At 38.6% G+C, this 18,587-nt stretch overlaps 2 protein-coding genes across 2 annotated transcripts; one reads left to right on the forward strand and one right to left on the reverse strand.

The window, feature by feature from the left end:
- Nucleotides 1-1,201: 1,201 nt before the first annotated feature.
- LOC122666617 (IQ domain-containing protein IQM1-like) lies at nt 1,202-4,266 on the reverse strand. Its single transcript, XM_043862642.1, has 9 exons — nt 4,170-4,266; nt 3,417-3,991; nt 3,213-3,327; nt 3,054-3,119; nt 2,587-2,675; nt 2,382-2,469; nt 2,071-2,301; nt 1,866-1,967; nt 1,202-1,734 (listed from the first exon to the last, which is right to left on the reverse strand). Exons 2-9 carry the CDS (start codon nt 3,938-3,940, stop codon nt 1,261-1,263), a joined length of 1,689 nt encoding a protein of 562 aa, XP_043718577.1. The 5' UTR covers nt 3,941-3,991; nt 4,170-4,266; the 3' UTR covers nt 1,202-1,260.
- Nucleotides 4,267-13,052: 8,786 nt separating this feature from the next.
- LOC122669753 lies at nt 13,053-14,331 on the forward strand. Its single transcript, XM_043866601.1, has 2 exons — nt 13,053-13,174; nt 13,729-14,331. The coding sequence occupies exons 1-2, from the start codon at nt 13,135-13,137 to the stop codon at nt 14,055-14,057; spliced, it is 369 nt and encodes a 122-aa protein (XP_043722536.1). The 5' UTR covers nt 13,053-13,134; the 3' UTR covers nt 14,058-14,331.
- The last annotated feature ends 4,256 nt before the right edge of the window (nt 14,332-18,587 follow it).

The raw sequence follows: 18,587 nt of genomic DNA on the forward strand, positions 1-18,587 counted from the left end.
GGGCTTAAGCCCGACACGTTTAATAATAGGGCGGTCCCGGTGTGGGGTCCTAGCCCTTTGGGCGCCCGATCGGACCGACCGTTTTCAAGCCCAACCTAGCCCGCCCAGCTACAGCCCGACCCTTTAAGCAAACCACCCTCCATTAATCCATTTAGCCCACCTGATAACTCTCTCTCTTTTCCTATTTAACTCCTTAAAATGATTAGCCCATAAGCACTTCATACATTTGAGTTAATTATAATTACAAAAAGAAACAAATCAGTAAATAAAAACTAATAAACATAAATTCTTCCTTTTTTTTGGTAGAAACTAATAAACATAAGTTCAGGAAAAGATTATGATTTGAAAAATTGGGTTTGGATTTGGGTCTTGAATGTGTTTTGGTGGAAACCCATTTCTTTTCTCTTTATTTTTTCAAGTAGGAATTTAATTCTGTAAAGGTCCGATTAAGACCCGGGTAAGGTCCGATGAAGAGTTAAACAAGCCCACAACCCGGTTAAGACCCGATTAAAGCCCGATTTTAGTACCCGATTAAAGACCGACACCGACCGAACCCCGATCGCCCAACATGGCCCTGACCGAATACTTAAATGGTCGGACACGGTGCAGCCTGCATAATTGGTGAGGCCCAGCTAGGCCCGACCGAACCCGACCGAGCCCAACCGGTTGACACCCCTACGCGTGGTCCATACTAAGGGTGTGTTTGGCATTCATTTTTGGAATAGATTGTGTGTCTAGAACATATTTTGAAACCCAATTCTTCTCTATTCTCACTTCAAAATATGTTCTACACCGAGAATCTATTCAGAGAATGCATACCAAACACAGCCTAAGTTCGTATTCATTAATGATATTGTGTAGAGAATGAATCCTACATCACTATCTCAAAGAGAAATTTAAAATAACAAAGATTTCCTTAAATGAAAAACTGTCTTACACATTACATAAGAACAGCATGATTTACATTACAATAAGAGTTACAGAATTCTACCAAAAAAAAAAAGTTACAGAAAGATTGAAAGAATGGGTTAAAAGCCCAGTGCAAGAGAAGGAATATTACAAGGGCAGATTGTTAAGCCCATGTAGGGATGAAGCTGTAATTATTTGTTATTGGAAAAAGGGTAAGAAAAAACAAAAGAATATAAAAAGAAGATCTCTCATTCAAGTCTCTCAGAGTCAAGGGTCAGGGCATGAGATGGACCCTTAGACACACGGAATCCAAAGAGAATAGGTCCATTAGGCCTTTATTGAAGTTCCTATTTAGTGAGCAATACTGATCTTAGAAAGGATAGGAGGGCTGGGGAGGCCCATGTAAGCAAGCCTAGGAGAGAGTCTAACAGTTGGGCTGGGCCGTGGTGAAGGTATGGGCCCACAGCCCCAAGCTGGTCCAGGTGTGAGCCTTGGAGAAAGGTTGACGTGCTCAAGTGCCCTGCATTGAAGCTCTGCTGGGTAGTCCCTCACGCACCCTATACGCGGCCCTGTTCCTGTGCTCCATTTGCACGACAAACGCTTCCCCAGATCAAACACCCCTTCTTGTCCAACTCTAACTCCCACTTCCATGTCTTCTTCTTCTTCTTCCTCTTGAAGATCATCAATAGAAGTTTCATGGGTGGAACCATTAACATCAGTTGTAGCTTTAGCTGTAACGGGCTCTTCTTCCTCTGTTGACTCTGGCTTAGTTTCTTCATCTGCTGCAAGTAGGAAAGATGAGCTATCGTCGTCTATTGCGAACCTCTGTTAAAAGAGCAAATATAAACGTAAGGTAATGATCAAAGCTTTGAATCAGTAAATTTAGGGAGGATTCTTGCGGAAGATGTATAATTTGGAGTTGCAGACTCTATACGTAATGGCAAAAAGTATATTACCTTGACATTAGCGAGGTCTACATGTTGTTCTTGAAGAAAGCTAATGAATTCTTTGAAGTTCTCCTCTGTTGGATGATAGTGCCCACTGTAAGGCCATATAGCCTATATGTAGCAAGAAGAAAAAGAAGAAATTAATTAGAAGAGCTTGCAAAAGAGAGAGCTTGGAACAGGAAATCGATGAAAGGGTTGTAATGGAAATGGGTACCTCAAGAACACCATCGTGAGCTACTAATCTTCCGGCGGCGGTGGTTGCCGCTCCAGCTAGAAAGCTGGAGTGCTGGAAGACGCCTTTCTTCTTCTGGCCTACGTACAGTGCCCTTCCCGTACTCAGCACGAATATCCACTTGGACCTTTCATCTGTGTCCACATGTGTCCCCTTCTGTTTGTACACTAGCCTCCCATTCTCCACTATCACTTCGTATGATTCCCTCTCTTTCTGCAAACAGAAACAACATCTTCGATCAATCTCCATTATTTTTCATGTCTGACCTCAGTAGCTAAACAATTTTTACTTACCGGTCCAAGGTATTTGATGCATTGACGCTGTAGATCCACCCTCGGGCACTTGTCCAGATTTGCTTCTTTACCGTTTCCCACATCCAACCTTCATATTTTTTTGCAGAAAAGATAAAATTCAGTCAAGATTAAAGACCATGGGTGATGGGTTTGTGAGAACAGTATTAATTAATTGGGAATTTTTGGTCAGGTATAGCAGGTATACCAGTAGAAGAAAGGTTGAGTACTCTCGCTATCGAACCAGAGATCGTAATATAAGTGTAGATTGTGTCCATAACGATGTCGCGGATCAATCTGCACAATAAACTTTATCATTAGATTAGGAAATCCAGGAAATACGACCTTCGTCTTAACCAGCTCTAATGGAACTTTCATGGCAATCTCCATTAAAGGAGGCACACGGATGGGTATGGCTTTTTTGACTTGTCAATTGGATAAGTGGAGAAGATGACCCACCCAAAAGCAGGCAAAAGGAGAAAAAAAAAAAAACAGGAAGAGAAAAGACGAAACCCCTCTGCAGTATCTTGTCAGTCAGAAAATTCAACACTGAAGCTAAAATAGGACTAACAAAAAGAACTCGGCCACTAGTGTTTGATGTTTTGCCCCAGTGAAAATCAAATCAGATTTTACGAGTTATAGCACAAATGATTGAAGAGGTACTAGAAGGCTTACAGCTTCAAGCCAATGTTGTAGTGCTAGCTTCTGAGCTTTCTCATCCTTGGACAAACCTTTACCCACCTGAACACCCACACAGTGAATTAATCATCAGTTTCTTCATCACAGAGCCATCAGCACTTTAAAGACCAAGAGAAATAAAAATTATGGTTTTACCTTGGCAGCCCTTGTCCTGGCCCTTGCCCACCGGGAACTAGCAGTTTCGGGTTTCTTGATGTCAAAGAATGATACAGAACTCCGCTTTAGAGCTGCGAAGTCTAATGCTTTCCACCTATAAATTACAACCCAATCAGATCAAACAATCCAATCCAATCCAATAAATCAGAACAGGAAAAATTTTGTTGACAAAGGGAGACGAACCAGAGCTCCTCTACTACAACGGCACAATCTGCAAGGTTCCTTCGGGTCCTGTAACTCTTATAGACTTTCTGAAGCTTAACCGCAGCTGCATCAAGCTCGCTCACCGGCCTTGGAGAAAAAACTATCGATGGTTTTGGTTTAGGAAGAAATATCTTCGGTTTCTGTATTCGGATTATGTCATTATCTTTGCTCCTCGGTGGAGCTGAACCCACCATGCCGTCGCCGTTTAGAACTATATCCTTGAACGAAACCGTTGCTTCAAATTTCATTTTCTGGGTTGTTTCCCCGTTCTTGAAGCTTATCGACTCTTCAATTACCATCTTATCAGACCCATCAGATTTCGAAACGGTATCTGAATCTTCTTTCTTGAAGCTAACTGTTCTGATCAGAGTCATCTCTCTGTCCTTCCCATCGAAGCTTATAGATCTCACTGTAACTTTCTCAACAGTGTCTGTCAATCGAAACACTCTGTTCTTCAGAATTACAATCCAGGCCGATGCTAGCAAGGAATGCGATAATCCCATCGAATCTCCAGCAGTAACAGAACTCCTAATTGTGATTAAAGAACGATCAAGCTGTTTAATAAGAGGAAGTGGAAGAACAGTAAGTACTAGCAACAAAGCCCAATTAATAAAAAAAACGCAAAACGTCTTTCTGGCCATAATCAAACCTTATCTAAGAAAATCATGAAAACCCAGAATCAATTTCATACTAAAAAGACAATCCCACCGGAAAAACAAAGAAAGTCCTTACCTGTAAACCCAAGTAGAACAACCTTCACAAGGTCTACCTTCCAAGCAAACAATTTTATATTGAAAGATCGTTGAGTATCATATTGCTGCCCAGTGCCCTGATTTATATATGGCAAGTAGTTGCAGAAAAGGAGGTCAAGAAAATGGATAGTCCACTGAACCTTCAAATACGTTCCAGATAAAGATTGAGAAAAACAACAAAATTAGAAAAACTGAAGCCCACGAGGAATTTGAAGGATTCAAAGCTTATAAAAATGTTTGATTACAATTAAAAACTCAAAATGGTTTGTGGGTTCTTCAATTCTCTTTCCCAAGGCAAAGAAGAATTGAAACAGAAGATGGGTAGTCAAAATTAAACAAAATTATTTTGCCTTCCTAGATTTCAAAGTTCGAAGGTTGTAGAATTGTAGTTTTATAGACTCTCTGGCTTTGATTCGAGTTAATACTTATACTTGAATGGGGATCAGTTGGTTTAGTTTTCCCGAACAGTCAACACTTCTTTCAGAATCGTGACTCATGCGCACACCCCTTTGAAATTTAAAAAAATACTTGTCATGTCTGAAAACTTTCTCCAAAAAACTATATAATCTACGGCTCTCACACTCTATTTTCTTAAATGGGCATTTGTTTCAAATATGAAATCGTCATTTTTACTTTAAATTTCGGATCCAGATACTCTATGGCGCGTTGCCCAAATGCCTTGCCCGAGCAGAGGTAAGTCGATCATTGTGCACGCAACCTAGTCTACACCACACAAACCGCTACGAGCAGCTGGGCCTTTGAGGATTTGTGTTATTAAATTTCCTGTAAATTTCTGGCCGAAATTAGCTGGTTACAGCAGAACCAACCTATTCTGTGCATTAAAATATATGATGTAGATGCTGTTAGGAGTGGGGGATACCCTCTTCAACTTGATGAAGAGATAGCCCACCTCCTCTTAATAATAAATGCATGAAGCCTTAGGAGTGGACCCGATTGGGTTTATCAATAATGGTGCACCACAGTATTCCTTTACTACCCCTGACCCAAATTGGGTTTGCAATGGTGTGGCTTCTCTCCAGTCAATGGTAAGTACTGGAGAAACAAAATTGATGGGAGAGCCACAGGGTCCAACATATGGGTGTTAAGTTGTAGCCCAAACTGGTTGGATAGACCTAAACCAACCGGTCAGTCTCAATCGAATCGAACCAAATGTTTACCGATTTGACATTGGTTTGGGTTTTTTTCAAACCGAAAACAATCGGACTAATCGAAATGGCCTATTGAAATGTAAGAACGACCAAACCCAAAACCAAACCGATAGAAAATCGAAAAGGAAAAACAAGCCAATTGTTTCATTATTTGTGTCAATATATGTGCAAAGCGAAACGAAACCAGACCAAAACCGTTATCAAATAAATACAAGTATGTTAAAATTTTGATAAAATCGGATAAAATCAGATCGAAACCAAAATTTCTCTTATTGGTTTGGCTTTGCCTAGCCCCAATTCCAGAGTGTAATCGATTCAGTCCGCTGAAACCGGATCGAATTGACCGATTTGACGCCCCTAATCCAATGGATCCCATACTCTACAGTCCCCCACTCTTGTTTCACCTGTGCTTTCGAGAGATCCATGGCCTGCAATAAACCAAAGTATGGTAACCACGATTTAAGAGGGGTAGGGTCCACCCCCTCCCCTATTATAGGCACTAGGGAATTGGACATTTGAATCGAGCAGGGAATTGAAGATTTGCAGGAGATAATTTTCCGGAGGCGTGGATGGTCGACTAAAATAGGTAACATTCCTATCATTTATTAGGAATTCTATGTTTTACCGTAAACGGGGTAAGGCTATTTCGGTGAAATCAGATTTCCATTGCCTTTATCTATTTCAATTGTACGGCATGACGTGTCGTTTATAATAATAATAATAAGGGAGTGCTGGATTTGAGATTTTGGTCAAATCACTCGAGATTCGTGAATCACCCAAGTAGAGATCTTCCAGGTTGCTTTTACCCTTCCTGATACGAACCCAATGCACTTATTTTCCAATTTTCTCCCGCTGGATTGGAATCCTTTGATGGTCTTCATTTGACATCTCACACGTCTAACGTCCGCACCCGCAGCAACTCTTTCCTTGTCGGGTAAAAAGGGTTCTTAGACAGACCTGCCGGGCACTAACAACATTTAAAAGGTTGATTTGGAATATCTATAACTTGGAATTGACTTAAAACAGACTAACAAATTCAACATCAAATTATCTCGTGGGAAGAAAAAAGAAAGAAGTACACGATGCGTGATTGCATTATTCAAGGTTTGAAGAATTGGTATCGTATCGGTATCGGTATCGATACAGATTAGAAACCAATATTGATCCTATATTAGTGGATCTATACAAACAAGTGTAAAATTGAAAGAAGTAAAAAAAGCAATTTTTTGATGAAAACAAAGCTGATATCATGAATCGTTATCCTCTGTTGTCCGCTGCTTGAACAGTAGAGTGTTGTTCACTCACATGGGCATGAAATGACTATTTAACCACCCTGCTCGAACACACTGCCCGAGGGGTGGTTAAATCATCATTTCAAGCCCATGTAAGAGGACAACACTCTGCTGTCCAGGCAATGGACAGCAGAGGATAAAAATTCATTGCTGATTCAAATTGGTATCGGCAGAGACTGATACTGATTACTAAAACCTTGCACGTGAATGCAGAATATATGGATGAATCATGGGACCTAGAGGGGTCAACCGGTTGGTTCGATTGATTTTGAGTAGGCCTAATAGGTCCCTACCAATTTAAGGTTGTACATTATTATCGCATCATTTGGTTAATCGAGTCTTGTAAGCATGGTTTCAAATTTGAAATCGATCGTTCCAATTGATGATTTGGATCAGAAGCGGCATTGACCAATTCGATCATGGATTCCATGTTTTGAAACGTTGCTCATAAGCTACGCATGGACATATGTATATTTGACTAGTTTGTTTTCGTTTTGTAATCGGTTCAAGTTGATCAAGTTATTATCAATCTTAAATATGCTATTTGGGCTAATCAAGTTGTAAAGGGGTCACAGAGGAATTCATCAAGCTATAAATGAGCTAATCGTACAATAATGAAGTATAAACACTCATCTCAATCGATTACCAATGTCGGTTGGTGCTTGTGGGGCTCCCATTGGGCTACAGCTAAGCATCATGAATGTCTGAATAATAATCGGCCTAAACTTGTCACCAGATCATTTACTAATAGATCATTTTTTGATGGACCTATTGGTGCGCCCAACATTTTGACACCCCTATTGGAACCTACACTGACACATTCTCTTTTGTTCTAACGTATGTGAGCTCCGTATAGATGATCTCATTATTTACGCAACTATTGATTTGGCATACAAATTCCTCACACTAGCATTGTGGAGAACGTCTCCCTACCCTTATTTATTGCCTTCGTCAAATTTTTAAATGGTCTTTTTCATCACTTGGTAAACACCATTTTGGATAAAACTTAGATACATGATTAGCATGGCTTTAGGAATCAAGATTCAGGTTCCTCTGCCTTGCGGATAAGCACCCCACTCTATCTCACACCATCCATGGGGTGTGGACCCCACACCCCAGAGGTGATCCTCACACCTCATGGATGGTGTGAGATAGGGTGGGGTGGTTACCTACAATGGAGGGGATCCAATTTTAGAGTGGATATCGGATGCGTCTTATCGGTATCAACAATGACTTATACCAATAACGACATCTTTAAAAAAAAAATGATGTTTTGATATAGAAAAGAAAGTATAGGCTTTTGAATGAATGTGAGAGGACATGCATAAAAATAACACAGTCATGAGAACTTTTGTTTTCCCCAAAATCCTAATAGATATTTGGGGAAATATGTGTTTAAATGCATATTATTGGAATCTAAACATGTTCTCTTGATGTATTACCATGTGAATAGCATGGTTTGACTACCTAGGGACGGAATTCTTTAGTTAAGACACATATCAAATTTGATGGTTAACTTCAATGATAGAGTTTACTATGTATGGGGTTTATCTAGTCGGTTCTATTTCAATGATTCTTATTAAACATCTCAAAACCTTATTAAACTGTATTATAAAAACAAATTATATATATTTAATACATATAATTAGATGATAATATTGACAATATGTTTAAATTTTGAATATTAATCTGATTACGATATTACATTTTAAAACAGGCACATCATAAAGAAATCCATTAGAAACATGTGTCCAACAACGTGTCCCTCCTCTCTCTCGTAGCCACCATTGTCATGGTTGACATAAATGACTAAAGCTCTCATTTAGATTTTTTTATTTTTTCATTTTTTTAAAATCTCTTAGAGATATGCAATTGTTTCATATTAAAATAAAATAAAATTTGGGAATCATATGAGCTAAGGAAAGCCCAAGCTATCAATCCATAGGCTAATAAAATATGATTGAAAATTCACCAAAAAAAAAAAATTGATTGAAAAAAGAGTATACAAATGGATAGTTAAGGTCGGTAGTCAATAAGCATGTTCGCAAGTTCTGAGATGTCAACAAAATTATCCTTGTGATAACATAAACTTTTAAAACTTTCTTAATGCTTCAATTGTTAAGATTGATTTTTCAATAAATAAAAATAAAAGGAATAGATTCTTTGAGAAAGCGACAAAAGATATGTCATAGAAGGAAAGAAGTGTGTATTACAACTAAGGATGTTAAACAATTTGGTTTCGTTTAAATGGTGTGGTTCGACTTAAATCATTTAATTAAATAGTCTTAATTTTAAAATCATAATTGAACCATTTATTTAAATGTTTCACGATTTTGATTTTAAATAGTTTAGTTTCGGTAAACGCTTTTTTGCTTGTTTTTTACATATTTATGTACATTTTAGAGTGTTAAACGGTTTATTGGGTTAAATGGTCTAGTTTGGTTTAAACCATTTAATTAAATGGTCTCAATTTTAAAACATAACTGAATCATTTATTAAATGGTTTTACAATTTCGTCTTAAACGGTTAGGTTCAGTTTTGATAAACAATTTTGGTTTGATTTTGACACCCTTAATTACAACTATCCCCGCAATAATATATGGGGAAATTTTCATGTACCTCCCCAGACGTATTACATAATTACAACAATATCCGTTAATTTTAAAAAATTATGCATGCCTTCCTACATTTGTCAAAAGTTAATAAATACACTCATTCCATTAAACAAAGACTAACAAATTAACAATGTTAAAATTAACACGTAAATTGATCAAATTGCCCTTGCGAGAAAAAAACACCAAAAGAAAAAGCCACAACTCGTCTTCCCAAATCGTTTAGGGTTTGAACAAAAAAGGGCAGGATGAGTTGGGCTTACCTGGCCACCACCTCCTCTTCCCTTGCCTCTGCTCCCGCCGTTGGTTCTCTCAGTACAACCGATTCAAGAAGCTTCCCCTCTCTTTTCAGCTCCCGTTCTTCAGTTTCTAGATTCAAATCCTCCCTAGTTGAGCCTCCATCACTTCGTACGTATCTGCTAACGCTCATTTCTCTCTTTTCCTTCCAAGTTCCAATATTTATATTTGCTCGAATTTTTTTTTCTTCTAGCGTATGATATCGCAGAGTTCGTTGAGGCTTCAAAGATTGGAAACCTTGTACCGCTCTTCTGTTGCATATTCTCATATCACCTGACTCCGTTTTCGCTTACCAATGTCTCGTGAAAGAAGATGATTGGGAAACTCCGAGCTTACTGTTCGATTCGTTTGGGTATGGTTAGGGGTGTCAATCGGTCGGATTTAGCTGGGCCTCACCAATTGTATAGGTTGCACCGTGTCCGACCGTTTAGGCATTCAGACTTGCCTTGGACGGGCATAGTACTATTTCATTTCGGTCGGTCGGTGTTCGATCTTTAATTGAGGCAGCCTTATTCGGGCTAAACGGGCCTAAACCGGGTCCAAAACGGGCTAATAAACCGTTTAACTCTAAACGATGTGGGCTTACTAATTGACATGCTACCAAAATTTTAAGTTCAAACCATCACCTTGTTGGGCAGTCACGGTACACCTCAACTCAAAGTCAAATAAAGCTTATCTCAACTAAAATAGCAGCACAACACCAAATAGAAGCATAGCTAACAAAGTAAATAGAGGAAAAAATAATAGCAACACAACACCGAATAGAAACACATCTAACAAAGTAAGTAGAGAGGAATAAAAAAATAGCAGCACAACACTGAATAGAAGCACATCTAACAAAGTAAGATCTAACCAATAATTGTCAAAGACCAACAAAGAAACAAACAAAACAAGGAAATTTGGAGGGATGAGGAGGGGATGTTTATAAGTTAAAGGGTCGGACTGGGTCGGGTTGTAACTGGGCGGTCTAGGTCGGGCCTAGAATCGATCAATCTGGTCGGACGTCCGAAGGGCTAGGACCCCACACCGGGACCACCTGATTACTAAGCCCGACACATTTAGTAATCGGGCCGGCCCGAACTTTAACCGGGTGGGCTCGATCGAGCCTGGAACACCCCTAATGGTTACCAAGCTTTGATTTTGGTAACAGTAACACGTGCTTTTAAGATCAAACGACATTTTTATTGGGTTGTGTTGTGTCATCAACTTCAATTCTTTTTGATGTTTTCAATTAATTCTATTTAGGGACGTTACAGTCAAGGATGTAAATGAATAGTCAAAATCCGTTTCCGTATCTTTATCCGTATCTGTTTAGCACTATCCGAATCCGTCTGAAAGCTAAACGGATACGGATACGGATAGGCTATAGCTATCCTAAAAAAACTATATTTACATGTAAACGGATAAAATATCCAATCCGAATCCGTTTAGCATTATCCGAATCCGTCCAAAAGCTAATCGGATGTGGATGCGGATGCGGATATATCACTATCCGAGCCGAATCTGATCCGCTTACATCCCTAGTTACAGTGTGGTGGGGTATAAGCCGTCGTTGGAGATTGTGACGAAGGAGAGGCGGATGATCATAATGGACCATCGGGAAGGGTGGAGGATCCGATGAGGATTCCTGTGGTATGGAGGTGAGAGAAGAACCAATGGTACTTGAACTGGTTGTATAGACAAAATCGGTGGCGGGGTGGAGGCAAGGGAAGAGGAGGTGTCGCCGGTGAGGATATTGTTGATGGCACTGCTGGAGGAGATGGAGAAGGAAGCCCAACTCAACTTCCCTTTTTTCAAACCCTAAACGATTTAGGGAAGATGAGTTACAAGTTTTTTTTCTCCGAAGGGCAATTTGATCAATTTTTACCCTTTAATTTGAATGTTGTTAGTCCCTGTTTAACGGAATGGGTGCCAAAAATAGAGGGCACGCGTAATTTTTCAAAACTGACATATTTTTATAATTACGTGATACCTCAGGGGAGGTACATGAAAATTTCCCATAATATATGTTACCTTAAGACTTTTTTATAGCCAAAATACTTCCTCAACATCAACAACCCAACTTAATTTACTTGAAATCTGTTCATATTGATTCTTAACTTTAGGTGTAGCATGTTTAACTTCTAACAAGCATTAGATTTCTAAAAGTCTCTTTATTCCACTTCCTTAGAAAGAAAGCAAGCCTATTCTGTTTACAGCTTAAGTTAAGAGATGACATAGAACCTCATCTACTTCTCCAAAGGATCATAAATCCAGGATGGTCAAGACATGCTGTCTGAAAATGAAATAACTTCTAAAAGTGGACAATAGTTAAAGGCCTTAAAGATGATAAGACTTTCAGAAAAGCTTTGTCCCAACGAGATAACCATAGATGATTAGCTATAGCTCTATCATATATTTCTTTAACCAAATATGAAGGTTTCTGTCTATTAGACCAGGTGAATTTAGGCCTACATGAAGGTATATCAATGAATAAAAAATTATTAATAATTTTAATAACTCCTTGACATGCTGAACGCGATGGTCATGGAGATAAAGAATTTTGTTAAATCGCCCACAATGAAGAAAGGACAATATAAAATCATCAAAATATCAAAAAATCATTCCATGTGGTTCAAATAAAATGGATCATCCGTCCTATGTGGGGTCGTATGGTCAATAAGGTGGACGTATCATGGTCATTCGATAAGGGTGTCAATTAGGTTCATAATACAATATGTATAAACAAAAAAACAAAACCGAAATATCTCAAAATTGAAACCGATCCAAATCGATTCGTGTTTATTCAGATTGTAAACAATCTCAATAATTCAATTAAGATTCAATTTAAGTGGAAATAAATTGCTAAACCAAATACAATTAGGAAGAAACCAAGATATAGTCCCACACTATTAAATGTAGTATCTTTCAACTCTTTTTCTACAATTTACGTTTTATTTTATTTGATTCAACTGATAGTTTTTAGTCTAAAATTGAAACCGAAATTAAATTGAATACAATTTTAATTTTCAAAATTAAAATCGAATCAAATCATTTCGATGGATTCGAAACGGAACCAATTCGATTCTGAACCGCGGTTTGGATCCGATTCTAAATTTCTAATCGACACTCTTACCATGGGCCTTTATCACCTCCAGTTGACTGCCCGGCCCAGTTCCCCAGTTTCTCTAACAAAGGGGGACTGAAATGATCTCTCTACCCATGCCCAAACACTCTACCCGAGTGGGATCCACCATCCCCCTATTAGAGGAACTGGGACATGGGCCGGTCAGCAAACTGGAGGTGATAATTTCCCCCCTTACCATCGGCATGTGCCTAATCACTACTCTCATAACAACATTCACGCGAGCGCTGACAACACGAGGTGCTCGCGCGAAACGACCGGCTGAGATCTCGCCTGCGCAGTAAATCCCACATCCGTACATGGGTGTGTTCTTCGTTGGTACCTTTCCATGTTCTCATTGAATCGTCGTGTTCGGTTTGGAGTTGGACTTATACGGCCCACTTCTGCCTGCGTTCGTAAGGATTAGATTGTAAGGAACGAGAATCGCTGTGAACAGTGAAACACTCCATTAATGGCGGAACCAAAACCAGAGCGAATTGACTCCTTGTCGGGTATTTGTTTCTTCTGTCGTTCTCAAATGTCTTTTTTTTTTCTTCCAATTCGAATGTTCGCAATTCTCAATGGATTTTCCTTTTTTTTCTTTTTTTCTTTTACTTTCCTCTGATTGATATACGATGGAATGGTCGTAAAGGGGTTGGATTGAGAAAACGAATCAGTGGAGGATTCCAATAACATTTCATGGCTACTAGATTTCTTCTCTCTAATTTTCTTCCCCTGTTTAGTCATTGGTGGTATGCTGTGATTGTAACAATCTCTTCCATTTTCTGTACTGGTTTCATTGCCAAGACCCGGAAGGAACCCCAAAAACACAAAAAACAAAATACAAGATTGGGAAACAGAAGCAAGCCCTTATGATGTTACCGATCAGATTGCAATTTTCTTGATAAAGTTCAAGAGCTAATGATATTGTTGTATTGCCTTATTAGGGGAAAGAAATGATTCTTTGCTTGTTAGATTTTCCTGTTGGTCTGGATCCTGATTCTTTGCTTGTTCGATTGAAATGTAGAATGAAGTTTTTATCAACATTGTGTTTTTAAAATGGCAGAGAAAAATGTAAAAGCACCCAATCCAATCCAAAGAGCAAAGGAAGAGATTGAAGCAATCGTGCATACTAAAAAGAGATCACCGCACCATCACAAGGAAACTCATGGTAAAAGTGATGACATTGATGAGAACACCCCAATAAGTGAAGTCAAAGGTCCAAGTGTATTTCAACGGGCTAAGGAAGAGATCGAGGCCATCGTAGATGCTGTTCACCCAAAGAAAGAATCTGATCACCACAGTAGTACCTCGAAGAAGGAAGGTGGATTCTGGGCATCCTTGGGAAGAAGCTTTGAGAAATTCTGCTGTCCATGGAGTAAGAAAATGAATTAAAAATACATTTAAGGAGGTTCGATTGCTTCAGCTTCTATTTAATTGGTGACAATGTAACTTTCTTTACGGCACAAAACATTATTGCAATTTGTTTGATGAGTGTAATTACTTCTTTGTGCTCATATTTTTTTCTTGTTTGTCAAAAATTGTTAAAAGGTGGGTTGTATTGTATCTCTTTATTTGTATATTGTTGGTTCTGTCTTTGTTCAAGAATTTATACCCGACTTGATTCAACCAAGTTCTACATTTGAGTCATTGTTTATGCTCTGGGGAAATGCTTCTAAAGTACAATTGTCTGCATTTAAGTGGGTATGCCAATCATCTGGTTCTTGGATATTCTAAACACGAATGGGTCCCTTTTTCCGGGGAAAGGGAATTTGGTATTTGTAGAAAAGGGATAAATAAAATTTACAGGCAATCATAATACACTCTCTAGCGTCTGCAATTGAACTGATGCCATCTTTGCAATTGATTTATAAAATGCCCCAGTGGGTTATTGGGGTGCTCTAAACACTGACAGGAATCTCCATGGGTAAAAAGGAATCTTTTATTAAGAGGAAAGCGGTAAAAAATTGTCAAACACTAATATCTACACCTTCTAGCACAAGCCATTCACTCAAGCAAATGTCATCTCATATCCTTTGGTTAGAGAGGGGGTTGGGAGGTTGAAGATTTTCTGCATTGCTAGTTTAGTGAGCAAGTTTTCACTGGCCAACAATATTATATTTTGTTGACCAAACATCCCCTCTACTCTGTTTGACCCTTCACCCGACTTATGTGGAAAGTTTACCTGATAAGTTGCTGCTACATAGCTGAAGAGTTATCATGGAAGAGAAGGGAGTAATGCAAAGAAAGAAAAAAACTTTCATATGAGAGTGTCTGTTGTATTTCTCCTGTTATTATTAGAAGCCTAGATATGTATCAAGTTTAATGTCCTTAATAAAGATAGTATTTTTCTAGTTTAGTATATTTTATATTATCTTTAGAAGTTATAATAAATGAATCTATATAGAATGCTGGAGCATCTCCTTTGACATTTCTCAGCTTTTGATTTATGAAAGAGCTCAGTGTTTGTTATTGCACATGGGATTACAATACTACTGTTGGTTGGTCATATGGGAAGAGAACTAAGATTTGTATTTAATTGTAATGTATGACAGGGTATCTCTGTTTGAGAGGGTGCGAGTCTAGTTATTTATTAGTTGAGTCTTGGATAAGATATGGTTTACTAAAAAAGATCTCATAATTCACTATTTCGTTAGTGTGAAAGAGTTTGGGGTGTGAGTTATTTATATTTCCAACATTTATCTCTTGCAGTGCCTTAATTTTCTACGTATCCTGGATCAAATTCATATCCCTAGTGTTTATTGTTTCCAACACCCTTGGACTTCTTTATAGTTCACCATCAATTTGAAATTAATAGTTTGCTACATAATGATTAGTTTAAGAAGGTTTTTTATTTTATTTTACTATGGTGGAAGCTAGTTACATCCATTTTAGAGTTTCTTAGGAATCAGCTGGTTATGGTGGCTAGTTTCCTTCTCTTTGTTTCTCACCTATTGACCACCTGTAGTATCATGGAAGCTAGAGCTACGTGGGACAATTTGTCTCTGTACAACATGTTGGGATTGGTAGGTATTTCCATTGAGAATGATATTCAGTTGTAAGGTAAGCTAGCATTTCTCATTGGTGCACATGTTCAGAGAGAATAATACAATAGCAGATAGTCTTCGTAGCTGGGTCAGTGAAACAAGAAGAACCACCATTTCTTTCCATCTTACTATGCTATGAAGGGAGGGCTGCTCTTTTGCATGGCAAAAGTGGGTTTATTATATTTTTGGAGTAGAAATTTCTCTACAACTCTGGGTGTCCTATGTTTTGGAAATGCTTGTCCTATTTTCCTTGAAACTGACCTTTCTCAATGGGTAAGTCATATGTTTCACCTCTTATTAGTAAGCTGGGTAGCAGATCAGCTTCTTGACCTTGTAGTTAGACTTACCAATCATTCTAATCACATTGATGATGGTAGCATTTGAACCATGGGCGATAAAGGCTTGTTTTCCATTAGATCCTCTTTCTAATGGGTAGGAGGTGTGACAGTGGACATCTACGTATTGCTTCACCTGGAAGTTGGTTTTCTTATGTGGAAAGTGTATCCTCACAAGTTTCTTTTAGAAGGACCATGTTGCCACTTGGGCCGTGAAATAGTTTTGTCCACTTGGCAAGGAACAGAACCAACAGATTTTCGAGAACAAGTTCAATTCTGTTGATCCTTTGGAAACATCATGAACCTGCCTGCTCTTTGTGGTCTTCTATATGGAAGGATTTTAATCTGGATAAGATTTGTACGTTCTGTATCATCTTAATTCCGTCATATGTGTGAGTTTTCTTTGTGTACTATAATTTCTAATTCAGCATTTTTGTGATCTTTGCTATTTCTCACCTCTCCCCCCCCCCCCCCGCCCCCCCATAAAAATAAATAAATCTTCTATCCTGCTTTGTGTAGCCTCCCCCTGTAGTGACACTACAGTCTCAGGTTTACAGCTTTGACTCTACTTTATCTGTGTTCACCTGCAATAGTTAGAAGTGATGCACACAAGCATCTTGCTGGTAAGTGGGCTACAAAGCCTACAATTATGCCATCATACGGTCCCTGTTTTCTGTGCTTTACTTAGTCTTATGTTTAGCAATTTTTTGTAGTGTTCTTTTAGGGGCATACATTTGCCCCTCCTAGACCCTGCAGTTGCGGGAGCCTCATGCACTAGGATGTTCTTTATTATTATTTTTTTTAATGGTGTCATTAACATACAAAAATATAATGAGATGTGAAACCCTCAGATAGTACTGTTCTAAATATGTATGCTACACAAGGAAAGGAATGTTTCATATTCATTCATGTTTCCTTGGTAATGCAAGGACATGGCATAATAGTGCAACTTAATCTTTGATAAATGTAGTGTTGCGCACGAGAGTATGATACCCATGTTTCATGTTTGGCTGACAAGAGGTTAAGATGTAAGCAAAGAGTGGATATGGAGTTGGTGGATAAATTACTATAACAAACTGCTGAAGGAAATGAATATCATTTATGTTTATACAGGTTGGCTGGGTAATGAACTCCTTGAGATGTCATGGGACAATATAGGATCTTAAGACCCTATTCTGGCTTATTTATGAATTGCCTTCACTTAATCTTGTATCAAATCCTGCTTATGATACTTGGTTTACTCTGGATGGGGATTGTTAGATTATTGGATGAATTTATTGCAGTGCTTTTTCTCATTTGTCATATCCAATGACTTGTCTAGTTTATTGTCACTTTTAAGGTGGATTATGTGAGATATGGTTCTGAAATATGCAAGTCATTTGTCTCATTGTTGGTCTCCTCTAAAACACCCAATAGTTGTTGAATTGGAACCAAGCATGTGGAATTTTTACCAATCCTATTCTTTGTGGTTGTTTTCATTGCAAGGCAACTGGAGAAGGAGACGTTAATTTTTAATCTGAGTCATTAGCCCATGGTTAGTATTGTGAATATTTGTCTGATGCATCCCTTTTAGCTTAATTTCTCTTGTGACATCCTATCATAATCTGGCAGCAAACAATCATGTTGTGCTTTTTGTCGGTAAGAACCTGAATTGGGTACTTTGGAGTTCCTGAGCACAACCTGAGCCTCATGAACTTGACCAAAGGTCAGAGGGAGGTTGAGATTAATGATCATCCAAGATGATTTGGTATTCAAAGGATTGAAATTGGCTTAAGTTAGCGGCCCAGATTGCTGATCAGTTAGTTGGCAGGCAAAAACAGATTATGTGTACAGTAATCTGCAAATGATAAGGTGTTAATTCATTCTGGGATTGCAATTCAAGAAATAGTATAGCAGTCCATTATTTCTCTCCAAGTGCTTAGCTATACATATGGCACTACTGAAGTACTTTGAACTCTCAATTTTGTTGCAATGTTGGGATTACTTCTGCAATTAACTTTAAGATATTTTTGGTCTGAAGTTGTTTAATGAATCCATTATATTCTTTCTAATGGCAGTATTACGTTAGGGCCCTTCCCTTCTGCCCAGTGGTTTAAAAGGCACTTTGGGGGAAACCACCACTTAGAATCATGACTTTTGTGATAATAAGAAGCTATGTTTTCTATTCATGACTTGTGTAAGTATGAAAGTCTGCACTATGGTTTGTTTAACCACTTGAAATTAGCGCCCTGCCCCCATGAAAGGCGGAAATCCTGCCCCCCCCCCCCCCCACTGCCAACGTGGGCGTGTTCATTGGCTGCCGCACACGTGTGGCCCCTGCACTCCCCCGCAGAGAATGATCTCCAATGCAACAAACTTAGGATGGTTTGCAAAGAATCCTTAGCCTAGTCGTTAAGTTGTGATTCAATTCAACTTAGATGAATACCCAAAAAACAAAGATTGCAAAGAATCCTTACCCTAGTCTTTAAGTTGTGATTCAATTCAACCTAGATGAATACCCAAAAGACAAAGAAAATAACAATGGAAAGCCATTTTTTCTCAAA

This window comes from Telopea speciosissima, chromosome 7 (assembly GCF_018873765.1).
Source record: "Telopea speciosissima isolate NSW1024214 ecotype Mountain lineage chromosome 7, Tspe_v1, whole genome shotgun sequence".
NCBI lineage: Eukaryota > Viridiplantae > Streptophyta > Magnoliopsida > Proteales > Proteaceae > Telopea > Telopea speciosissima.